The sequence below is a fragment of the Bos mutus genome, chromosome 19 (genome assembly GCF_027580195.1).
Source record: "Bos mutus isolate GX-2022 chromosome 19, NWIPB_WYAK_1.1, whole genome shotgun sequence".
In the NCBI taxonomy this organism is placed as follows: Eukaryota; Metazoa; Chordata; class Mammalia; order Artiodactyla; family Bovidae; genus Bos; species Bos mutus.
In genome coordinates this window covers 14,524,050-14,547,126 of record NC_091635.1, presented here as the reverse complement: position 1 = coordinate 14,547,126, position 23,077 = coordinate 14,524,050, and the positions used below count along the sequence as shown (strand labels likewise).

The window sequence follows — 23,077 nt, the reverse complement described above, 5'->3', positions numbered from 1 at the left end:
CCGGGGCTGGGGCACGCCATGCTCACAAGGCGATGCTGTTCCCACCAAAGCCTGGTCCAGGTACACTCATACAGCAGGCCAGGCCCTGGTTTTGCTCCTGGATGTCCCATGAGATCTGGGCCAGGTGGCTGTGGAAGACAGAAACCTTCCTCGGGGCCTCCTTGGCGAAGTGCTCATCAGGGTAGGTGCCCAGGTACTGCTGGGGACGGCAGGAGAGAAGGCTGGAGCTCCTGACCTGCAAGCCTTGGTCCCATCTTTCAACCAAAAGCTATTCTGATCCACCTGGAGTCCCCTGGGACCCAGACCGCCAGAAAATTCACCCAAGGACAGAGACCACCACCCAAGTCCTACTCACCTACCTAAGAACCCAGACCACCCAAGACCCATTCAACTTTAAACAACCCCACCATCCAGTCTAGGCAAAAGACCACCCTCCATCCAGCCTACCCAGACCTCCCAAGCCATGAGCCCTTTGAAACCCAGACCACTATAAGTTCCACCTACTAGGAACCCCTGCCACCCTAAACCACACCCCCCAGCAACTACCTCACTCCAGGCCCTGCCCCCCAGAAGCCCAGTCTGCTCGGTGTACCCTCCAAGTAATGCAGTGTCCCCAGCAGCCTTTCTTCACCCCACTCACTCTCCCAGAACCTGAGACCCCAGCCCACCCTGGACTTTACAGTGTCCTTGGTTTCATCGCTGACACTCCAGAAGAGCTCGAGGGAGTGGCACGTGATGTTGACCTCAGGGAGTGAAGCCACCAGGCTTGTCGGGCTCTGGCCTTTGGAGGTAGGCAGGGGGAGCCAGATGGTGCTGGGAGAATTGGGCATCCAGCCACTGAAATCAAACTGACCCCCTAGACTCAGTAAGCACAAGGCTGCCAGGACTCCTGCTAGGCCCACATCCCCCATGACCTGGCTTGTCCCCCACAAAGTCCCCCCTCACCTGACCAGTACTGACAGCAGTGTGTTGGGCTGAGCAGCTGATGATGGTCATGGTGAGAAACTCGATCAGGTCAGCACAGCTGTCCAGGCTGGAAGACACCCCCGGATGGAGACAGGGCAGAGGCAGCAGAGCTGAAACCCGAGGTCTGCCCACCTGGGAAAGTGGGGTCTCGAGGGTGGCGGGCAGGGGTGAACACCTCATCTGAGCTCATGCGGCTAAGAGATCCCCTCTGGAAGATCTCCCTGACCCAGGCCTGCACCTCCGAGTCCTTGCTCACAGCGTGGTTGTCGGGGTAGTAGATGCCAACGATGGGAGGGGGGCAGAAGTACGTGGTGACATATTTGGGAGCCTGTGCTGCCCCGGGGTGGGGGTTGGAAGAGGCCACTGAAACCAGCTGCCCTAACAGGAGGAAACTGAGGCCAGAGAAGGAAAATGGGCAACTTCACATTCTAGGAAGCGCCAGCCAAGCTTCAGGCCTGGAGGCTTCAGTTTCTACTAGGGCCCTGAGAGCCATGGTTGGTCTGCAGTTGTGTTTTGACTGACTACCAAGGTTTTTGGTTTCTTTTTCAAGTTGAATCCGTGGCCAACATTTAAATATTAGGAAATGACTGGTTAATCTCCAAAAAAATCTAAAGCTCTCGTTTTAGTCACAGTTGAGTCACCATTGTCCTCATCTGAGAAACATGAGTGGCTGGCTGCTCACGGGCCCTGCAGGCTTCGGCATTCCAGTCGTCTAGGCCACATCAAACCACAAAGAAGGATTGGACCCCAGGCCCTCTCTTTTGGGACTGGGATGCTGGTGTCCATGTCTCCCACCAGTTCCCAAAGGGCAGAGCAGGGCCTGCCCCACTCACCACAGCATCCACCCCCAGCCATGGCACAGCACATGAGCCATTGCTAAGAAGAGTTCTGACACGGGCACCTCCAGCTATGCAAATTCATTGTGGGGAGTCCCTGAGGACTTCAAGGGGAAGTGGGTATAAGCTGGGCTTGAGCAAGAGGCAGTGTTTGGATAGGGAGAGAGAGAGAATCAGGATGCCTAGCCTCCCTAGGACCCATGTATGCTGAGCAGAAAAAGTAGAAGGCAGGGGTAAGACTCTAGGGAAGAGATGCCACGTGAAACTTTCCTTTCATGTGACAAAAAAATGAAGCCACATGAGGCTCATGAAGTAGAGCCATCACAGAGCCCAGTGCCCAAGGGAGGTGGTTATGCTCAGGAACTGCGGGGATGGGGACCCACAAAGAAGCCAGACATCAAAAACACCTGGCCTCCAGGTGTGGAGGCCAGAGGTACATCCCAAGGATGTCTCCAGTGAAGGAGACTTAGAAGGGAAGTCTAGAGACAAGGCAGATGTCTTTGAGGGGAATAATAATAATAATGGCTAATGCTCAAAGAGCATATCATAGTCACCTGAGATTTGTGCTAAGGGCTTTACATTTAATTCTGATAATAACCTTTGAGGTAGGTCTCCTATCAGCTCCATTTTCAGATGAGAAAACACAGTTCAGTCAGTTCAGTCGCTCAGTTGTGTCCGACTCTTTGCAATGCCATGGACTGCAGCATGCCAGGCCTCCCTGTCCATCACCAACTCCTGGAGTTTACTCAAACTCATGCCCATTGACGCCATCCAACCATTTCATCCTCTGTTGTCCCCTTCTGCTCCTGCCTTCAATCTTTCCCAGCATCAGGGTCTTTTCCAATGAGTCAGTTATTTGCGTCAAGTGGCCAAAGTATTAGAGTTTCAGCTTCAACATCAGTCCTTCCAAGGAATATTCAGGACTGATTTCCTTTAGGATGGCCTGGTTGGATCTCCTTGCAGTCCAAGGGACTCTCAAGAGTCTTCTCCAACACCACAGTTCAAAAGCACCAATTCTTCGGTGTTCAGCTTTCTTTATAGTCCAACTCTCACATCCATACATGATCACTGGAAAAACCATAGCTTTGACTAGACGGACGTTTGTTGGCAAAGTAATGTCTCTGCTTTTTAATATGCTGTCTAGGTTGGTCATAGCTTTTTTCCAAGGAGCAAACATCTTTTAATTTCATGGCTGCAGTCACCATCTGCAGTGATTTTGGAGCCCCCCAAAATAAAGTCAGCCACTGTTTCCACTGTTTCCCCATCTATTTGCCATGAAGTGATGGGACCGGATGCCATGATCTTAGTTTTCTGAATGTTGAGCTTTAAGCCAACTTTTTTCACTCTCCTCTTTCACTTTCATCAAGAGGCTCTTTAGTTCTTCTTCACTTTCTGCCATAGGGTGGTGTCATCTGCATATCTGAGGTTATTGATATTTCTCCCAGCAATCTTGATTCCAGCTGTGCTTCATCCAGCCCAGCAATCTTGATTCCAGCTTGTGCTTCATCCAGCCCAGCAATCTTGATTCCAGCTTGTGCTTCATCCAGCCCAGCAATCTTGATTCCAGCTGTGCTTCATCCAGCCCAGCAATCTTGATTCCAGCTTGTGCTTCATCCAGCCCAGCAATCTTGATTCCAGCTGTGCTTCATCCAGCCCAGCAATCTTGATTCCAGCTGTGCTTCATCCAGCTCAGCAATCTTGATTCCAGCTTGTGCTTCATCCAGCCCAGCAATCTTGATTCCAGCTTGTGCTTCATCCAGCCCAGCAATCTTGATTCCAGCTTGTGCTTCATCCAGCCCAGCAATCTTGATTCCAGCTTGTGCTTCATCCAGCCCAGCAATCTTGATTCCAGCTGTGCTTCATCCAGCCCAGCAATCTTGATTCCAGCTGTGCTTCATCCAGCCCAGCAATCTTGATTCCAGCTTGTGCTTCATCCAGCCCAGCATTTCTCAGACACAAAGAGTTAACTGACTTGCCCAAGGTCACACAGCTAGGAAGGAAGAGGAGGCAGGAAAGGACTGCAAGACAGCAGTGTGTCTGGGGAGAAGATGAGAAGTAGTCGAAGAACAAACCAAGACAGATGGAGCCAAGGGTGAGGTGTGGAGCCCTCAGGCTCTGGAGCTTCACCCCTCTATGGCTGCCCAGATCCGGAGCGCGTTGTCTTGGTAGTAGTACTTGGCAAGGTCCTTAACCTCACGGTCAGCAGTTGGTAGGGCAGACAGAGGGAGCAGTAGGTGAGAGTTTCCAGCTCTTTGGCCATCAGTTCCAGGCTTCCCAGCTGTCCCATTGACATTATCTGTAATGAGCAGACAGTCTACAGCTTCTGGGAGCAAGGGGCTCAGGACCAGCCTTGGCCCCTTCCTGGCTCTCTCTGCTGACCACCAGGATCCCAGGCCTGACCTGGTCAGCTGAACTTTCCTGGTGCAAAAAGCCTAGTGCAGCCATAAAGTTTGATGTGGAAGATGTAGCGGAAATGAGGAATGAGCAGCTGGGGAGAACCAGAGTCTGAGGTTAGATGGGGCAGCCCGAGGTCCCCTGCAGCTCTGGACACTGAGAGGTGGGGTCCCTTACCTTGAAGATGGGGGGGCACATGGGAGGCTGCCATAGAGTGGCCAGAGCAAAGGCCTCCATCAGATAGTGGGTTTGAAGCAAATGTGTGTTCATCTCGTGCACCAGGAACTCTGCATGTCGCACTCAGGTCTTGGCCAGGAGTTAGTCCTCAGGCGAGTCACTGGGCTCGAAGATGGGGCTGTCTGGGCCAGGTGTCTGGGAGAGCTGGAATCGGGGGTATGGGGGAGGTGGGCAGGTGCCAAGCAGAAACTGGGCGCAGCAAGTGTGACCTGTCACCCTGCCCATGGGGCCAGATCACATGGTCAGCTCCCTTACTAGCCGCATCCCCAGGAAAGTTAATTAACCTCCTTGTGACTCAGGTTCCTTATCTGTAAAATAAAGTTGATGATCATAATCTTTCTCATTGGGTTGCTCTGAGGATTTAATGAGTTAATGCTGGTGAAGTACTTAGAACAGTCCTGGGCATGCAGTAAACTCCAGAGGAGTGTTTCCTACATGTGATCACATCCACTACAAGAGAGGAAACACTGCTGAGAGGTAAAATGATCAAAGGCCACCTTGCTGGCACATGTGGGAAAGCCCAGTTGAGGGCTCCTGGGACCAGCACAGAGTCATGCAGGTTCCTGGTTGTGTGGGGCAGGGGCTGGGAAGGGCTGAGTAGGATGAGACAATACATCATATTCAGCACTTGAAACAGCAGCATTGGGAAGGGGAAAAGCTTTCAGTCATCCTGAGCAGTTGACATGCCTCCCCCTTCCCTCCCAGGGCTCTGCCTTGCTGACCTGGATGGTGAGAGGTAGCAGGGGTCCACCAGGACGCTGGCGCAGCAGGGTCAAGGGGGCAGCCAAAAACTGGGGTTGTCCATTGACGATGCCGGAGCGGATGCCTTCGAGGATGGCGTGGTCCACCAGGTACAGAGAGCCCCTCCATGGGAGGACAGGATGGGGAAGAGGGCTAGACAGGGGGCAGTCCTGGGAGGCTGAGGGAGGCAGCGAGGGGTAGGGGCACTTGCAAATATTTAACTGGTGTGCTGGGTGTGCTTAGTCGCTCAGTCGTGTCCAACTCTTTGTGAGCCCCATGGACTGTAGCCCACCAGGCTCCTCTGTCCGTGGGATTCTCCAGACAAGAATAATGGAGTGGGTTGCCATGCCCTCCTCCAGGGGATCTTCCTGATCCAGGGATCAAACCCAGGCCTCCCACATTGCAGGCAGATTCTTTACCAGCTGAGCTACCAGGGAAGCCCCAATTTAACTGGAAGTGGTGGCTCAGGTGGTAAAGGGTCTGCCTGCAAGTCCCACAAGACTTGGGTTGGATCCCTGGGTCAGAAAGATTCCCTGGACAAGGAAATGTCAACCCACTCCACTGTTCTTGCCTGGAAAATCCCATGGATGGAGGAGCCTGGCAGGTTACAGCCCATAGGATTGGAAAGAGTTGGACATGACTGAGTGACTTCACCATTTTTTAATCCTATTCCCTGGAGCCAGGGGGTATTCTAGCCCAGGGCCAAAAAAAGAGAGAGATCTCTGCCTGAGTATTGGAGGTGCTTCTGCTGTGGCCAGCCCCAAACTTCAAGGACAGACAGGGAGAGAGGGAGCCCGGCTGGGGGATGGCACCTTGGGATGCAGGAGGTACCCTCGGGGTAAGGGCTCCTCTCTCCTGGTAGCCCAGAGTTGGAGGAGACGGCAACTCTGAGGAGCATTTTGTTCATCAGCTGCAGGGCATCCTCAGAAACCATGAGAATCAATTTTCTGAATGTTAAGGTCCCACCAAATGCAGGGAGCCTGGCAAAGCACCAGGAGAGAGCATTCCACACTGAGCCCTGCCCGCTCCATCTTTGCCCTTGAAGAATAACACACCTCCCTCCAGGGATGAACAGGAGATGTGGACTTAAAGGCGTGGCTGAGCTAGCTGGGAAAGGAGTGGGAGAGGGTGAAGGGTGGTCAGGGCTGGGTGGAAGAGAAGGGATCTAGGGGAATGGGAGCCAGGGCATCTGGGCTTCTGAAGACACCCGGAGGGGAGGGAAGGTTGCCTGGACCCCCTGCACTCCTCACCTCTAGCTCAACCTGAAGACTGGTCCTGGGGCCCAGCATGGGAGCCACCATGGCATCAGTGACAGGGAAGTTCTTGGACAGGTGGTGAAAGTGTCGGATCAGGACCTGGTTGAGGCCGTTCAGGAACTAATAGGCAAAGAAGGTGTCCTCCTTCCAGTGCTGAAACACATACTCTGCAGGAGGTGGGTGTGCAGAGGGTCACCCTGGAGACCAGGGACCCAAGTCCCCTTCCTCCAGCACTGCCACTGCTCCCAGGACCCAGATCTCCAGCTTCCAGCACCGTCTCTTCAAGATGCTCCCTTTCTCCTGCCCCAGCTAGATGGATGACGTCACTAGCAAGTGGTTTTTCAGAAAACAAGGGATCAGAATTTAGAGTCAAATTCAAAAGGACTTACCCACTCTTTCAGCCCCACCCATTTCTGGGGGAACCTCAGGTACTCTGTGATATGCACTGACTGCATTTGGTATTTGAGTAGAATTTGAGAAAGTCAGAAGAGTGAGGAATGCTGGACAACAGCAGTGTCCAAGCCCATTCTGTTTTGGCTTCTGAACTACGAGGGGTTCTAATTCCCTGTTAAAATTAAAACTCACCAGCACAATGACTGATTCTCCTGCACCTTTGCCCTGGGACAGCCTGGCTAATTTGTTAAACCAGAACGATCATTGAGAGAGTTTTCATCATCTTGGGCTGTGGCCAAAGTGCTATTTTTTTAATGGTTATTTATTTATTGGGCTGCAGTGGATCTTAGTTGTGGCACGCAGGATCTTTAAGCTTCATTTCAGCACGCAAACTCTTAGTTGCATCATATGAGATCTAGTTCCCTGACCAAGGATGAAACCTGGGCCACCTGCATTGGGAATGTGAAGTCTTAGCCACTGGACCTCCAAGGATCACCCATGGCTTTTTTTTTTTTGTCCAGTGGGTTTTGAACTGAGTTTCCACATGTATAGTTTGGACCCATAGTGCACCCAGGAAGAGACATGGATATTGGAGAGTGGAAACTCCTAAATCCTTCGACTTAGCCTGGTTTTCAAGCCTGCATGCAAGGCACAAGGCCCCCAAAAGGTAGGTGGCAATTTGAAAGGAAAAAGTCTTTCTGCTTCAGGTGTTTTTTCCTGAGGGCTGAGGATATTCATGAGACGCATGTTTCCAAGTGTTCAGAACAAGTAACTGTTAGGGACAGTTTGAAGATGTAGTTACAAAGTCAGAGGAGGGGGATGACCAGCAAACAGACCCACAGGGCAGAGGCTGCAGGCTTTCAGAAATGGTGAAGATAGAGCAGATAGCAGGAAAGTGTTCGTCCTTGTGTTAACAAAGAAGGAGCCTTCTTAGAACTTACTTCCTGGTCATTCTTGCTGGAGCCCTGATGGGTGAGAATGACTCCAAGAACAGTGGGCCTTAGTCCACCCTGAGGGGGGGGCTGCAGTGGGGAAGGTGTTGGGTGGGGCAGGCAGGCTCACAGGGAGAAGATGCAGCCTTTCTGATCCATTGCTTTGGCGACTGAGTAGTGCAGGCTGAGATCAAGCTCCTTGAGGTTTTCAGCATCCAGGCAGTGGGGTATCCCTGGGAAAAACTCAGTCCACCTGTAATGGGCAGAGGTGGAGATGGAAGTGAGGTGCTGGTGGCTCCTGGGCCTGGTTGTACAAGGGAGGGCTTTGGGACGGGAAGCTCAGGCATGGCAAGGTGGGTGGAGGGCTGTCCCAAGACTTGGAGCTCCTCACGTGTGTGCTGTCTTGGAGGGTGGGAGGGGGTCAGATCTGAGGCTCAGCTGACCTCAGCAAACAGGACCAAGTGGTCCCCCTGTTAGCCAAAAACTAAGAAGTGGGGATCCTAGGGATGACCAGCCTGAAGTCTCCTTGAACTGCTCATGGGTATTTCTGCTGCCTCGCCATAATCTCTGCCTGGTTCTGGGCACAGAGCAGAGGGTGGCTGTCCTGCCAGGTGACTATGGTTGGGAGAGGGAAAATGTAAGAGGGGAACCTGGCCCCAATCCTCAGCACCCCAGCCTCTCCCCCTCCTCTCCTCAGACCTGGGTGGGGCAACTCTGGTCTGGAGCATCAGTCAGCCACTGGCCTCCCTGTCTCTTTTACCTCTTCCTGGGGGGTGGAGAAGCCCTTCCATTCCAGGCAGACCCTGCCTCAGCAAACTGCAGCCTGCTCCCTCCCAGTCACTGACCCCAGCTCAACAGCTGAGGCCAACGGGGAGGGGGCAAAGAGCAGAGCTAGAGAGAAGGGCGTGCTGACCGTTTTCATGCCCTTCTTCTGTGCACCCCCAGTTGCCTGCCTCCCCAGCCTTTCCCTTGCTTCCCTTGTGGCTCAGCTGGTAAGGAATCCGCTGGCAATGCGGGAGACCTAGCTTCAGTCCCTGTGTTGGGAAGATCCCCTGGAGAAGGGAACGGCTACCCACTCCAGTATGCTGGCCTCGGTCTCAAAGAGTCAGACACAACTGAATGGCTTTCACTTTCACTTTCTTTCCACCCTTTCCCTCCACTTCACATTCCTGGTCTCTTCCCACCAGGCCCACCCTCCTCCACTCACTACACCCACTGCCACTCCCTGATACTCTTGTCTGAACCACTGGTTCCTCCCCCCGACTGGCCCCTCCACCAGCTCTCTCCTTGAATCAATATCATTTCTCCCAACCATTACCCCTGCTTCCCAGGGGCCCCTACTGCCACCCCCAGGTGATCTCCCCTCCTCCACCTTTCCCTCCTCCCACCAGTGGCCACACCAGCCCACAGGTGCCCTCGACCCGCACTAGCCTCCCTCAGTGGGAGGGCCCCAGCCTGTCCCCACTCACCTGTCCCTCCCGCAGCACCTGGCTTCCCTCACCCTCCAGCCACTGGTAGCAGTGGAAGTGGAGGGGTGCGCCCCAGGGCACCATGAGCTGGAGCCAGCAGCAGAACCAGGCATCCTGGGCCGAGGGCGCGAGGGGCCCAGGCAGTGCTGGGGGCACCTTGTGCACACACACCAGCAGCACTGGCCCACGTCCTGGGGGGGAGCGTCAACCTCGAAGTCCCTGGGGGTTTGAGTGCGAGGGTGTCTCGGCCAGCACCATACTCATTGCATCTTGCCGGAATTCCTTCCCAAAGCCGTCCAGCCTCAGGCGGGAGCTCTCGCCTGGGGTCCCAACCAGGCTAACGGACACTCTGTCTCAGGTCTCTGAGCCCAGGAGGGAGCCGCGGCCACACGCACAGTGTACTTGCTCATGACTTGCCGTCTAGGGGTCCAAAGTGCCGCAGGGAACGAGGCAGGGTTGGCTGGCTGCATGAGGGAGAGGATGCAGAAGAGGAGGAGAGTCGTCGGGGAGGTGGGGCGGGCGGTTCCACGAGGCCCCATGTGCCAGGCTGGGGCCCCGTGGCCTGTGCCCTGACAGGGGTCTCCCCTGGAGCTGTGACCCCGAAGCCCGCCCAGCACCTCCCCGCCGCCCAGGCCGTCTCCCGCAGCCCACCGTCTAACCTTAGCTCCTCTTGTTGTCTAAGGGGCTCTGCCTCCCTTAAAGGGGGTCTGCTTAAGGCTACTCCAGGTAACTCCGCCTCCTCCCTGTCCACACCTTTGCCACTGGACAGTCTGGCTAATTTGTTAAACCAGAATGCCTAGCCCTTGGGGGGAAGGGACGGAACCACTCTTCTTATTGCACACAATCACCCCGTGTCCTCCCGCTGCCAGCCAGGCCCTCTCTTCATTTCTGAGCCTGTGGTCTGGTGCCTAGCCTCAGAGCTTTCTCGGTAGAGGCGTATCTGTTGCATCCTCGCTGGGTAGTGATCCCAGGCTTCCAGGAAGTCTAGTATGGATAGGGGAGAGAACAGGGGCGCACAAAGGTAGGGGAGAGGCTGGAAGAGGACCCCGCACTGAAAGAAAGGTCACAGGCTCTAGGCACTGCAAGGTTGGGATGTCCAGCCCCTCCCTCCAGCCTGTCAAAGTATGTTTTCAAAAAAATTAAAACCATGATTCCTACAAATTAGAGTGAACATAAATCAAAGCTGAATGGCACAAAATCATTCAACTCATCAAAGTGGTAATGCTGGTTCCATGAACAGTTGAGGAGCTGCTATTTGCAGGCAATTTTATAAAGGATGTTAAGTATAAAATTGCTGAGTGAGATACCAAACTAGCTATTGTCCTACACGGTGATAAACTACTTCCTTTGGGGTTATCTTATTTTACCGAACAGAAATCATTTGCCTCTCTACCAGACACAAGTTATGTGAACTTTACATGGACTAGCAAAATCAAGCAATGATACATTCTTCTAGAAAACTATCCTTGAAAGGACAGGCAGTTGTTCCGTTGATCAGTTTTGGATATTTTTTTCTTTTTTGAGATTTATTTATTTTTGGCTGCGCGCAAGCTTTCTCTAGTTGCCGAGAGCGGGGGCTACTCTTCCCTGCTGTGCTTGGGCCTCTCATTGTGGTGGCTTTTCTTGTTGCAGAGCACAGGCTCTGGGAGCTCGGGCTTCAGTAGTTGTGGCATGTGGACTCAGTAGTTGTGGCTTGTGGGCTCTAGAGCGCAGGCTCAGTAGCTGTGGTGCATGGGCTTAGTTGCTCTGCAGCATGTGGAATCTTCCTGGACCAGGGATCGAACCTGTGTCTCCTGCACTGGCAGATGGATCCTTATCCACTGTGCCACCAGGGAAGTCCCATGGATATATATATATATATATATATTTTTTTTTTTCTTAATAAGGCTGTTCCTGTGGGTATATCAGGCAATCAAATAGCTCTCTTTTTCTGGGATTTCCCCCCACCCCATCTCCCACCTCCACTCTCAATGTAAAGTCCCCATTCCCTTATGCCTCATCATGGCCCTGTTGTAGAATCCCACTACTTAGGTTGTTGCTGTTGTTGTTTTTTTTTTTTACCATCAGAGAGATCATACCACGATAATCATTGTGCAAGTAATTTTCCACCTACATAGCAATATATCATGGATGTTTTTTCTGTATCAGCATTTGAGGATTGAATTGTTACCAGCTACATTATTTTTCTTAGTTGGATTGTTTCCTAAATTTCTAAAAGTTTTTTCCTATTATAAGTAATATTGCATAGAACATTTTGTAAACATTAGATTTTGAAGTTTGAGACTTAAAGAGTTCTCCTCCAAAGCTACACTGTCAACTGTTTCACCAGGGCCCTGTGGCATCACACCCGTGACCCTTGACCTCTCACATCCATCCACACCTTTGGTTCCTTGCCTTTACTTTTTATGTCCCACAACCCTTGTGTCTGCACTGTCTCATTATCCTCCTTCTGTGCTAATGTCTTATAGTGTTGCCTCTGTTTCTACCTCCACCTACCCAGGGTTTATCCTTCTCTGTCCTTAAAACTCAACATTAAAAAAATTATCATGGTCCCATCACTTCATGACAAATAGATGGGGGGGGAGTGGAAACAGTGACAGATTTTATTTTCTTGGGCTCCAAAATCACTGTGGAACAGTGATTGCAGCCACGAAATTAAAAGATGCTTGCTCCTTGGAAGAAAAGCTATGACAAATCTAGACAATGTATTCAAAGGTCCATATACTCAAAGCTATGGTTTTTCTAGTAGTCATGTACGGATGTGAGAGCTGGACTATAAAGAAGGCTGAGTGCCAAAGAGTTGATGCTTTTGAGTTGTTATCCTGAAAAAGACTCTTGAGAGTCCCTAGGACAGCAAGGAGATCAAACCAGTCAATCCTAAAGGAAATCAACCCCGAACATTCATTGGAGGGACTGATGCTGAAGCATCCAAAGTCCAATACTTTGGACACCTGATAAGAAGAACTGACTCACTGGAAAAAACCCTGATGCTGGGAAAGATTGAGGGCAGGAGGAGAAGAGGGAGACAGAGGATGAGATGGTTGGATGGCATCACTGACTCAATGGACTTGAGTTTCAGCAAACTCCAGGAGATAGTGAAGGACAGGGAATCCTGGTGTGCTGCAGTCCGTGGGGTCACAAAGAGTCAGACACGACTGCATGACTGAACAACGACAATCTCTGATGATTCACTCCACCCTATTTGGGAACACTAGACAAGGAGTGGTAGGAGGTAAGCTGGGCACTCCCCCAGCTTTGGGGACTTTCCACCATACAATCCTTCCTCTTTTCCCTTTCCATGACTCCCACCTTCTAGAAGTTCATGGTCTAGTTGAGAAGACACACAGGTAAATAAAAAAGGACATTGGAGGGTTTTAGGAATCATGCATGTATTAATTCCTCCATTCAACACCTCCTGAGCTCCTACAGTGTGGGGAGCAGTTACGAACCCTGTCCTTGAGAGCTTACAGTCTAGTGACAGAGGGAAGGACAGGGCTCAGGAGTTCTGAAACATGCCTCCATGGTAGCCTCAAGGGCAAGTGAACGATGGAGGCGGTATGCCAGCTTCATCTTGGATGTTCCTCCTACATCACTCCTCTCACAGTCCATCGGCCAGAATTGATCACATGACTGCAACCTAACTGAAAGGTAGGCTGGGAAACACTGGGAAGTAGATATTTGTTGAGCGCAGATTCTTCCTCCTGGAGTTTGAACACTGAGCCCAGGACAAAAAATAGGAGGAGCTTCCGTCATCCTGACAGCAGTGCCTGAGGACACTGTCCGCTGGTTCTTGTGCCCAGAGTTTCCAGTTTCTGGTCCTTCCTGACTGAGTTTAACTCCTACTGTGTTTAACCCATTCTCCAGTCCCTCAAGACACTCGGTTTCTTTTTCACAAATTCCTTTATTGCTTGAGTTTGCAGGAATTGTTTTAAACAAAAGCTTGACAGCTGTATCTGAATCATTTTGGGCTGCACTGAATCTCAATAAAGAATGAACAGTTCCAGTTCTGTCACCTGGGCAGCATTCCCCTTTCTGAAGCATTGTTCTATTTATTTCAGTGGCCATGTTTGTGCAATTATTCAAATATATATTGTATCTGTCTACAGTGTTTTATAAAAATTAAGGAAACTGAAAAAACCAGAGCTCTATTGCCTACACTATGAGACAGAGATGGAAATCATCAGGTGAATTCAAGGGGACACATTTTTGGCCTTAATGGATGTTCACTGAGTCAGAACAAGAAAAAAGAAAACCAGAAGAATGTATATGAAATGTTGGAATTCTGTCATTGAAGATTGAATCTAGAAGGCAGTGTATGATGAATGATATGATATCGCCTAAGTCTCCAGAAGTGGAAACTGTTTTATAATATGCAAGGCTTTTGTCCAACTTTGGGGCATGTTTATTTAGAAAGCGGATGTGGGCACTGCCTGCTTGTCCTGGGCAGTACGTCCTCCTGCCTTTCTTCCTGTGGCCCTTTCTCAGTGGGTTGTTCCTTTCAAAGCTGTGACCACAGGTCACTATCAACTTCTCTGGCAGTTTTCAGGCAGACAGTCTACAGGAGGGCTGCCCTTGAGTCAGGTGACCATTGGTCCACTCAGCTGTGGTCAGGGGGACCAGGGGCAGGACTGTGTTCCCCCCATGGAACCCTTCCAGGGGGCTGCAGGTGCGCAGGCACTTTGAGGCTTAGAGTCTTCAAAAGGCACAGTGGTGCCCTCCAATGAGGTTCTGTTCTCTGGGGTTTTGTTTTTGCTTTGTTTCTGTTTCGCCATGTGTGTGTTGGGGGGTTAGTTGTACCAGGCTGTTGTCCTAGGAGAGGCATAGGGGGGCCTGATTTTCTGGGGAGTCCTTTTCTCTGGGTGGCAGGTAGCCTATAGCGATGCCCCCATGGGGCCCTGTTCCCCAGGGCAGTTAGATGGAGACGCTATTCTCAATGAGGGGAGGGTCCAGGTAGGGGTAGGGTAGCGCCAGGCTGTGGTTTCGCTCTTGGATGTCTCGCGAGATCTCAGCCAGGCGGCTCTGGAAGGCAGCGATGCTCCGGCGCGGGGCCTCCTCGGTGAAGTACTCGTCCGGGTAGGTGCCCAGGGGCCTCTGGGAACCAAACACAAGGGTGGGTGAAGGGGCTGCTATGCAGCTGTGACCCGCCTTAGCCATCCATCCAGCGGGACCTGAAGCAGCCTCTGATTGAGCCACCTTCCCCTGAACAGTAACGATTACTGTGGGCAGCTCTGAGGTTGAAGGCTCAAGTCAGAGGGCCCGGCCACCCTGGAACTTATCACACATTTCCCTTGCAGTGAAGGGTGACTCTGCATCATCTCATTTGGCCCTCCTTGTGAGATGTCCAGTGCCCATGTGTCCCCCCTGGGAAGGCTCCGTGGGGTGTGTGACAGTAGAGTAGGATCTGGGTCAGGAAGGGTAAACAGCATCGCCTCCCTTACCCCAGGGCTGGCCCAGCCAGGTTCCCAGCCCCACACTCACTCGGTCTCCAGGCTCCTTGCTTAGCAGCCAGAGGGCAATGACCACATCACACGTGGCATTGACTGGTGGGAGGGTGGCTAAGAAGCCCTCCAGCCTGGCCTGGCCTTTGGAGGTGGGCGGTGGCAGCTGCATGCTGGGTGGCAGGTTGGGCATCCAGGCAGCAAAGTCAAACTGACAGCCAAGAGGGCAGAGTGAAGTTAGGAGCCCATCCTCCTCCCCAATCCTGCCCCCCTTCTCATTGACATTGACCCTTCTCACCTGCCCTGCACTGACAGCTGAATGCTTGGCCGAACAGTTGAATATCACCATGGTGACGTACTGTATCAGGGCTTCCCGTGTCCCCAGGGTGGAGGGTAGACCTGCAGGGAGAGCTGGGCTGGGAATGGGGCTGTAAGGGTCCTGAGGACAATGCTGCAGAGGTCTGAGGGTAGGACCTAAGAACTGAGGTCCCCCTACCTGAGCTCTCCCGGCCTAGGAAGCCCTCGGAGAAGATCTCCCACACCCAGGCCTGGAGTTCACTGTCATCACGGACAGACTCATCACTCGGGTAGTAGATGCCGATCATTTCGGAGACAAAGCTGCAAGGTGCATGGGGTTGCTGTCCCAGCTGTCAACCCAACCATCCCTGAGAAGCGCCCCTGCCCAGTCCTGGTGCTGTTAATGTCCATCCCTCCTCCTGGTGGGCACCTCTGTGAGCCTTCCTTCTCCTTCCTCCCTGCCCCCAAGGCTGAAGCTCTCTGGGGCTGGATCCCTCACCGCTCCACTGCACCCCAGATCTGCATCCCATCATCCCGGTAGTAGTAGTCCGGGATGTCTTCAACTCCTCGGGCCCGAATATCATCAGGCAGACACAGGGCAGAATAGTTCAGCTGTTTCATGTTCTTCTGTATCAGCTCAGAGAAACCTCCAATGCCAAGGCCTGTGGACTGGGAAATTGGACTCCTGGTTACCACAGCCCTTGCCCCAGAAGCAGGAGGTAATACTGTGTGGGGAGACAGGGCCACTCCCACCCCAGGATCTCAGAGTCTTCATACTGAAGGACTAGCCCACCCACATTCTCCCTAAAGCAGTCCTTACCCTGTCCACCACCTGCCCAGGGGCAATGAGCCGTTCTCGGGCCAGCGTGTTGATATGCAAGGTGTACCGAGTGTGAGGGATCAGCAGCTGTAAGGGCCATAGAAGAGAGCTGGGTAAAACCTGAGTATCTCTGGTCCCACGCCTTGCTTCACAGAGGCACCCAGTCCTGTAAATCACTCATGGAAAGAGATGACAGTGACAGGAGAGGCTGCCTGGTACAGAGATTAGGGCTCTAGGCCCAGTGATGGGGACCAAGATCCACCAGCATCCTTTTCTGTGACCTTGACCATGTGTGTTCCTCTCTCTGGGTATCAGATCACTGGGCAAATGAGAGGGCTCATCTGGATGAGCTCTGTGAATCCCTCCGGCTCCAGCATCCTGTGATTTTCTGACCCCTGGGTAGGCAAAGCACCGTGAAAACCAGGGCCTGTGGGCCTGGCAATGTGGAACCATCCCCTAGAGCCCACCACTGAGTGCCAGGCCCTGGGAGCTGCAGATTGTCAGAAAGAATCAGCCTGGATTGAAGAGGACAGGGTAGGGCCTGCATCCAGGATCTAGGGGACTGTCTAAGGAAGAATCAGAAAGTCTCAGCAGCTGTGGACCCATCACACTGACAGAGGAGATGCTCCAGGCCCCTGGAAGGGATGAATCTGGGCCATCTGATGGCTTAGCAAAGCCCACCTTAGAGACACCAGTCTCTCTCTCACAGCTTCCCATCTCTGCATCGATCTGCAGAAAACCTGCTGGCCATGTTCTCACTTTGGCATCTGTCTGCCCCAGGTCTCTCCTCTCCTAGGAGCTGGGCTCCTGTGACAGCTGTTGGACTGAGCTCCCCTAGAAGGGAATCTCTCTGGGGCACAACCTGCTGTCACATGCGGTCCTTCCTCTATCCCCAGTCCCTATCACCCTACCCCAGCTTAGGGTTTGTCGGAAAGCAGCCCCTTGGGGCAGTTGTGCAGGGAGTTGCTACTGAGGCAGGATGGGGGCTTAGCATCCTGGCCTGGAAGGACAGGGCCATGTAGGGACAGGCTTCATGGAAGAGGCACCCCGAGGGGCAGGCCCAGGTGCAGGGACCCGCAGGCTTGGGGCACAGTCTGGGCCATCTTGCTGAGCCACTGACCTTGAAGAGGGGGTGGCAGTGGGGCAGCTGGCGCAGCGTAGCCAGGGCGAAGACCTCGGGCACCAGGTGTGCCTGTAACAGGTGTGTGAGGGCCTCGTGGATGGAGAACTCGGCATTGCGCACCCACGTCTTGGCTAGCAGCCAGTCCCACTTGTCATCACTGGGCAGAAAGATGGGGCTGTTGGGCCCGGGAGTCTGGCTGAGCTGTAGCAGGGGCCGGTGGGGAGAGGCAGCCTTGAGTGTCTGCCCACTGTCAGTCAGACCACTCCCCACCCCTGCCCTGCTACCTGCCAGCTGCTGACCTGGATGGCGAGCGGCAGCAGGGGCCCACGGCCGGGACGCTGGTATAGCAGGGTCATTGGGGCCGTGGAGAACTGAGGCCTCCCATTGATGACATTGGTGCGGACACCAGCGAGGAGGTCGTAATCCACCAGGAACAGAGACCCCTTCTGCGGGAGAGATCAGAGGAGCCTGGGCTGCCATCTGGCTTTGTGCAGGTGGGGAGTATGGGAATTTGGGAGAGGATGCGAGGCTAGGAGTAGAGTGTACACGGGAGAGGGTATTCCTGGCACACCGTGCACCATAGGTCTTTAACCAATGTGAGTATGGTTCCTTTTTGGTAGGGATGGGCCTGAAGGACTGAGATGGGGGTGTGCAGGGCTGGGACCCCCTGCCCCTCACCTCCAGCTCAGCCTGCAGGCTTGTTCCAGGGCCCAACACCGGGGCCACCATGGCATCGGTGACAGGGAAGTTCTTGGGGAGGTGGTGACAGCGTCGGATCAGGACGGGGTTGAGGCCATTCAGGAACTGGTAGGCGAAGAAGGCGTCCTCCTGCCAGTGCTCACACACGTATTCTGTGGGGAGGGGCAGGGGAGATGGGACTGGTCACCCCAGCCCCCGGGGGATTGCCCCCTAGCCACCATGGTGGAGCTTCCCTTGGGTCTGTCCTATGTGCCCCTCTCTTCTCGCTCTGTACCTTTCTTAGGGTGACCTCCTCTGACCCCTTGGCTTCAGTTCACTCAAGCAGCATATCTTAGTCCCCAGACCACCTAGCCTACCATCTCCCTGCCATCCCCACCTCTGTGACTCAAGCACAGCACATCTGAGGCTGAACATGGGCTCCGGCTCCAGCCTGGGCCCTGCCCCATTGCCTGGCTTCCCAGGAATTGCACCTCCATGCACCAGATCACCTGGGGCAGAGCAGCTCCCCGCATCCTCCTCCCATCAAGTCCTGTTCATTCTCCATCCTCAGTAGCTCCTGGTCCACCCATCCACTCAGCACTGCCTTGCTGAGGTTTCCATCCTCTGCTGACCACGACCAGAGCCTCATGTCCTGTCCTGCTTCCACTTCTGTCCAGACAGCCCATCCCCTGTGGCACAACTGGCCACACATTCCCCAACAGGTAGCTGGTTGAAACTTCCCACTGCATATAGGAAAGGCCCGAGCTCCTACCATGGCCTCCGCAGTTCTGCACATCTGGGGGCCCAGACACCTCCCCTGCTTCACCTCCTATCTTCTTGCCCTGGATCAATACTCTTTGGCCACAGCAGCATCTTCTGCCCCTAGGAGGTCTCTGCTCCTTCCATCTTCAGGGCCTTCACCTGCACCACCCCCCGAACCTGAAGCACCCTCTGCTCCCCTACACCACGCCCAGCACTGCTGACACCTACCCAACTTTGAGGTCTCAAGTTTTGACTCAGCCTAAAGTCACCTCTGTGGGTCACTCCCTAGCTGGACCAAGATAGCTGCCCCTTACACACTGTCACTGGAGCTGTGATGTGCAGGCTTCACAAGTGAACCTCTTGATTTACTTTTGAGCCTACTTTGCTTTTTGCCTGCTCAACTGGAGGCTCTGGGGGAACAAGGACTGTGCCCACAGCCCCTAAGACACTGTCTGGTGTGTAGTAGCCAAAAAGTGTCTGATGGATTAAAAGGCATTAGAAGGTCAGAGATGCCCCCAGTACACATCCTCTTTTGTGTCTGGGGAGAAAGTAAGGCTCAATGAGGATCACACAGTGGACTGGGGCTTGGTTTTCTGAGATTCCTGTTAGCAAGAGCTGATGCCCCAGGGAAGAGGTCTGCAGCCCTCACCTACAGCTGGAGTCTTCCGGAAGTTGAACACCCGTCTCATTTCCTTCAGACTCTTCCAGAGCCCCTTGCGGTCCAGCAGCCCTTTGAGTTTCAGCTCAGCCAACCTGCCAGAAGATGTGAGGGGTCAGGTGGGGGAGGCAAGAGGCCCTGGGAGACCCTCCCTTGTCCGCTAGGCTTATCCTTCCTGGGATTCCAAACCAGCTTCTGGGGCCCAAGGCAGTCCCTACCCCAAGGCTGCCATCACCCTGTGGGAATAGGTGGTGAGTAGAGGCCTTGCCCTGGGCGGGGTCATGTGACCCATATTCCTGATGGTGGGGAGGGCAGAAGGCAGGGGTCCTAGGGCATCGGAGACCCATGGACAGGAGAGGGGGTTTGTCCTCACGCAGAGCCGCCTCGCAGGTAGAAGGTGGTGTTCTTGGCCACAGAGTATTTGATGTTGAGGTTCAGGTTTTTTACGGTCTCCTCGTCGAGGCACCGAGGCCAGCCTGGGATGTAAGTCTTCCAGCTGGAGGGAAGAGCCAGAAGGCAGTCAGCAAGAAGCCTCAGAGAACCCACTGACAAGGGATAGAGGGTGGCAGACTCTTCAAGGCCCTGATCAAGGCCAGCCCCTTTCCACAGGCAGGAGTCTTTCTGGGCTCTGCCTTTCCTCTCCACCCTCAATGCTGCAGGGAGAGCTGCCATGTTCCCTGGGAGACTCCTCCCCTGGTCCATTGATTGGTCCAGGGTTGGGCACCTGGCCAGAGAGAGGCCAATCAGAATCCTTCTTGGGAAATTGAGATTGGGGCTGGACCTGGGGACATCTCTCTCTCTCTCTCTCTCTCTCTCTCTCTGGGTATCTGGGTTATAACATGTAAACATCAGGACTGCTAGTTACAGCCATTTCCCATCATGTGGCCTGGGAACAAAGAAAGCTGTTCTGCAGAGAGAAAAGTGAAGCAGGAGAGAGAAGCATTTGGGGGCTCCAGAGACAGGGAAGAGACTCACCTTGTTTCTGGCCCCTGAGATTTGGCTACACTTCCAGCCCTCACTTCTGTGAATATCTCTGTGACCTGTTGACACATTCCTTTTTTTTTTTTTTTTTTTTTCTGTCTGCTAGTTGGAGTCTGTTTTTGTTTTTGCAAAACTCCCAACCAACAGAGATGCATTGCAGAGGGGACACTGTCCTGAAGGTGGGAGTGTGTGAAGGCATCAATTGCGTTTGGCAGGCATCCCATGGAGAGACACTTCAGCCTCTGTAGCTTGAGGGAACCTAGAAATTTCCTCTGGTCTGGCCTAAAGCATCTCTAAATCCCTTTATCCAGCAGCAACACAGCCTGAGATCTTTGGGTGAAATGGTAAAATCATGTCCCTGCAAAGCTGAGTCAACCCCAGCCAGTCGTCCTTTCACTCCTTCCCTTGTTCATTCTTTAGTTCATTCAGTCATTGCCTTGGGTTTGAACAGGCACCTTCTAAGAACAATTTGTAATTAAAGTACACTGCCACTAAGTGGTGGCCAAACCCTGCTTCTCAAACTTCAATGCACAAAAATTTAATTCGCCCAGGGATCTTGGTAAAATGCAGATTCTCATTTACTAGGTCTGGGATGGGTGGGCCCAAGACCCTGCATTTCTAACGAGCTCCCAGGTGATGCTGACTCTGTGGATCTGAGATCTTGCTCTGAGTATTGAAGATGTAGCCACCAGGAGCAGAGGTAACTGAGGGACATTAGGAACAACAGTCTATACATTTGTGCAGGGCTTAGCAGCTGACAAGCTGTATTCATAACCATTTTCTCATTTGTTCTTCCTAAAAACACATATCAGACTGGTATTCTTAGCTTCTTTTGCAGGAGAAAATAAGGATTAGAAAGGTTAAAGAATTTGCCTAACCTTTCACATCTCCTGCCCTGCACCGAGGCTGGCCCTGCATTTCCTGACTCTTGTGTCTTTGTTTTGCCAAGAAAGGAACAAAGCACTCCTTCACTCCATGGACACAGCCGTCTCCATCTGTTCCCTCACCTGGGGCCATTGCTGGCAGATTGTGCCTCATGGTTTTCTCAGGGATATAATTCACAACACATGTGGAAGCACCAGCAGCCAAATAAGCCTGCAGCCGCTGTGCCCCCAGAGACCTGAAGCAAAAGCCTGCAGCCCGGGCTTCAGACACAGCCTGGTTGGCCAGATCATGACCTTTTGAAAACCTGCTCCTGAGTGGAGTCCCTGGCTTTCTGCCTCAGGAGACCCCAGAGGCTCCAGTCCCTTCTGCAGCCCTCCACCTTCTGCCAGGGGGCCCTCTAGGACTCAGCTATCCCAGCTGACCTCCAACAATGTTGAGCCCAGAGCAGAGAAAGAGCCCCCTCCCATCCCTTGCCCACCCTGGAGGATGAGTTTCCTGGGGGTTGGGGTGACATATTTCTGGTTCTGCCCCTACTTCCAGGAGAACACAACATGTTGATGTTTGAAAAAGCCCCAGGGGAAGAAAGATGTCAGCAAGATTAAGGCATTGATAGCAGTAGGTTTCAAGGTTTAGTGGGCATGAGTCACCTGAAAATCTCCTTAATACAATATTGCTGGCAACAAAGATTTACTGTACCACACAAAAAATTATGCCTGGAACCTGTGTGCCTGTGTGTGTGTGCGCGTGCTTAGTCGTTTAGTCATGTCTTTGAGACCCTGTAGACTATAGCCTGCCAGGCTCCTCTGTCCATGGGATTCTCTAGGCAAGAATATTGGAGAGGGTAACCTTTCCCTTCTTCAGGGGATCTTCTCAACCCAGGATCGGACCCCGGGTCTCGAGCACTGCGGGCAGATTCTATATCATCTGAGCCATCTGGGAAGTCCTGTAATAACCTATAATGGAATATAATCTAGAAACAACCTGAATCACTATGCTGTATACCGAAAACTAATATAATATTTTACATCTACCATAGTTTCATTAAAAACACCAGTATTGCCGCCCTCCCCCCTCCATATCTGATTCGGGAGGTCTGAGGAGGTCAACCTATCTCCACCCCCTCTCCACACAGAAGCCCCCTCCTCACCGGTAGGTCTCCCGCCTGGCCTGCAGCTCCTCCCTGCGCTGTTGCTGGAGAGTGGGGTGGTGATCTTCCCAGGAGATCTTCGCTGTGGGAGGAGTGGAGCAGGTGAAGAGGGCAGAGAAAGCCCCCTGACCCCTGGCCTCAGCTACTCCCCCCTCCACTTGATTCACCCCTTACCAGGTCCCTTGCCCCCAGAAGGATGGCTTCTCCCACTCTAGACTGCCACCTCCCCCTTCCCCCAACCTCCCCTTCCCGCCCCGCCCCCCAACCCTGTGCCCCTGTCCCTCCGCCTTAGCGACACAGGTTCATCTCTCCGATCCTCCCTTGCCCTTTTCTCCAACACACCAGCCACCCCCCCTTTCCTGTGTGCCCGTCACCTGTCCCCTCCCGCAGCACCAGGCTCCTCTCGCCCTCCAGCCACTGGTAGCAGGGGAAGCAGAGCGGCGCGGCCCCGTGCGGCGTGAGCTGGAGCCAGCGACAGAACCAGGCGTCCCCGGCCGAGGGCGCGAGGGGCCGAGATCGCGCTGGGGGCGCCTTGTGGACGCGCACCAGCAGCACCCGGCCCACGTCCTCGGGGGGCGTCACCTCGAAGTCCTCCTCCTGTGGGGAGGAGACGTTTAGTATCCTAGAGGGTCGTCCCTCCTGCTCCCTCCTCCACCTCCACCCCTACGTCCCAAGCACTCACGGCGCCCGCGTTGAACTCTTTGCCGAGACGGTCCAGGGGCAGTGGTGGGGTCTCTCCTCGGGTCCCCACGATGCTGACAGATATTTTGTCCCACGTACCGGCCCCGAAGGCCTCTCCGGTGGATACCCTCACCCTGAACTTGGCCATGGGGACAGCCGGAATCTGGCTCTCTCCTGCTGGTCGGACTGCAGAGCCCAGTTGCTCACCCCCAGGGACATGCACCTCCGCACCCTGGCCAGGCAACTCTGAGTTCCCGTGGGGCCTATCACCACCTCAAAAAGCAATCCCCGGCCCAGGGCAGAAAGGGCGGGGCTGAGAGGCAGGGAGAGAGGCAAACCGCTGTGTCTGCTGGTCCGCCCTGGGACGTGTCCGGACTGAGGTT

The 23,077-nt window shown here is 53.5% G+C and overlaps 1 protein-coding gene and 1 pseudogene across 3 annotated transcripts; both read right to left on the bottom strand.

The window, feature by feature from the left end:
• Nucleotides 1-22: 22 nt before the first annotated feature.
• On the bottom strand, nucleotides 23-10,897 carry LOC102281419 (polyunsaturated fatty acid lipoxygenase ALOX15B-like; annotated as a pseudogene).
• A 2,405-nt stretch (nucleotides 10,898-13,302) lies between these two features.
• LOC102275513 (polyunsaturated fatty acid lipoxygenase ALOX15B) lies at nucleotides 13,303-22,842 on the bottom strand. Of its 3 annotated transcripts, XM_005894812.2 has the most exons (14): nucleotides 22,696-22,842; nucleotides 22,388-22,610; nucleotides 22,014-22,095; nucleotides 19,374-19,496; nucleotides 18,992-19,095; nucleotides 17,581-17,753; nucleotides 17,202-17,348; nucleotides 16,900-17,103; nucleotides 15,780-15,866; nucleotides 15,459-15,628; nucleotides 15,159-15,280; nucleotides 14,961-15,061; nucleotides 14,703-14,873; nucleotides 13,303-14,315 (listed from the first exon to the last, which is right to left on the bottom strand). In XM_005894812.2, exons 1-14 carry the CDS (start codon nucleotides 22,840-22,842, stop codon nucleotides 14,136-14,138), a joined length of 2,034 nt encoding a protein of 677 aa, XP_005894874.1. In that variant the 3' UTR covers nucleotides 13,303-14,135. The 3 variants fall into 3 exon arrangements, with proteins under 3 accessions (XP_005894874.1, XP_005894875.1, XP_005894876.1); XM_005894813.2 differs by lacking the exon at nucleotides 15,780-15,866; XM_005894814.2 differs by lacking the exons at nucleotides 15,159-15,280; nucleotides 15,780-15,866 and having other exon boundaries at nucleotides 15,472-15,628.
• Between the last annotated feature and the right edge of the window lie 235 nt (nucleotides 22,843-23,077).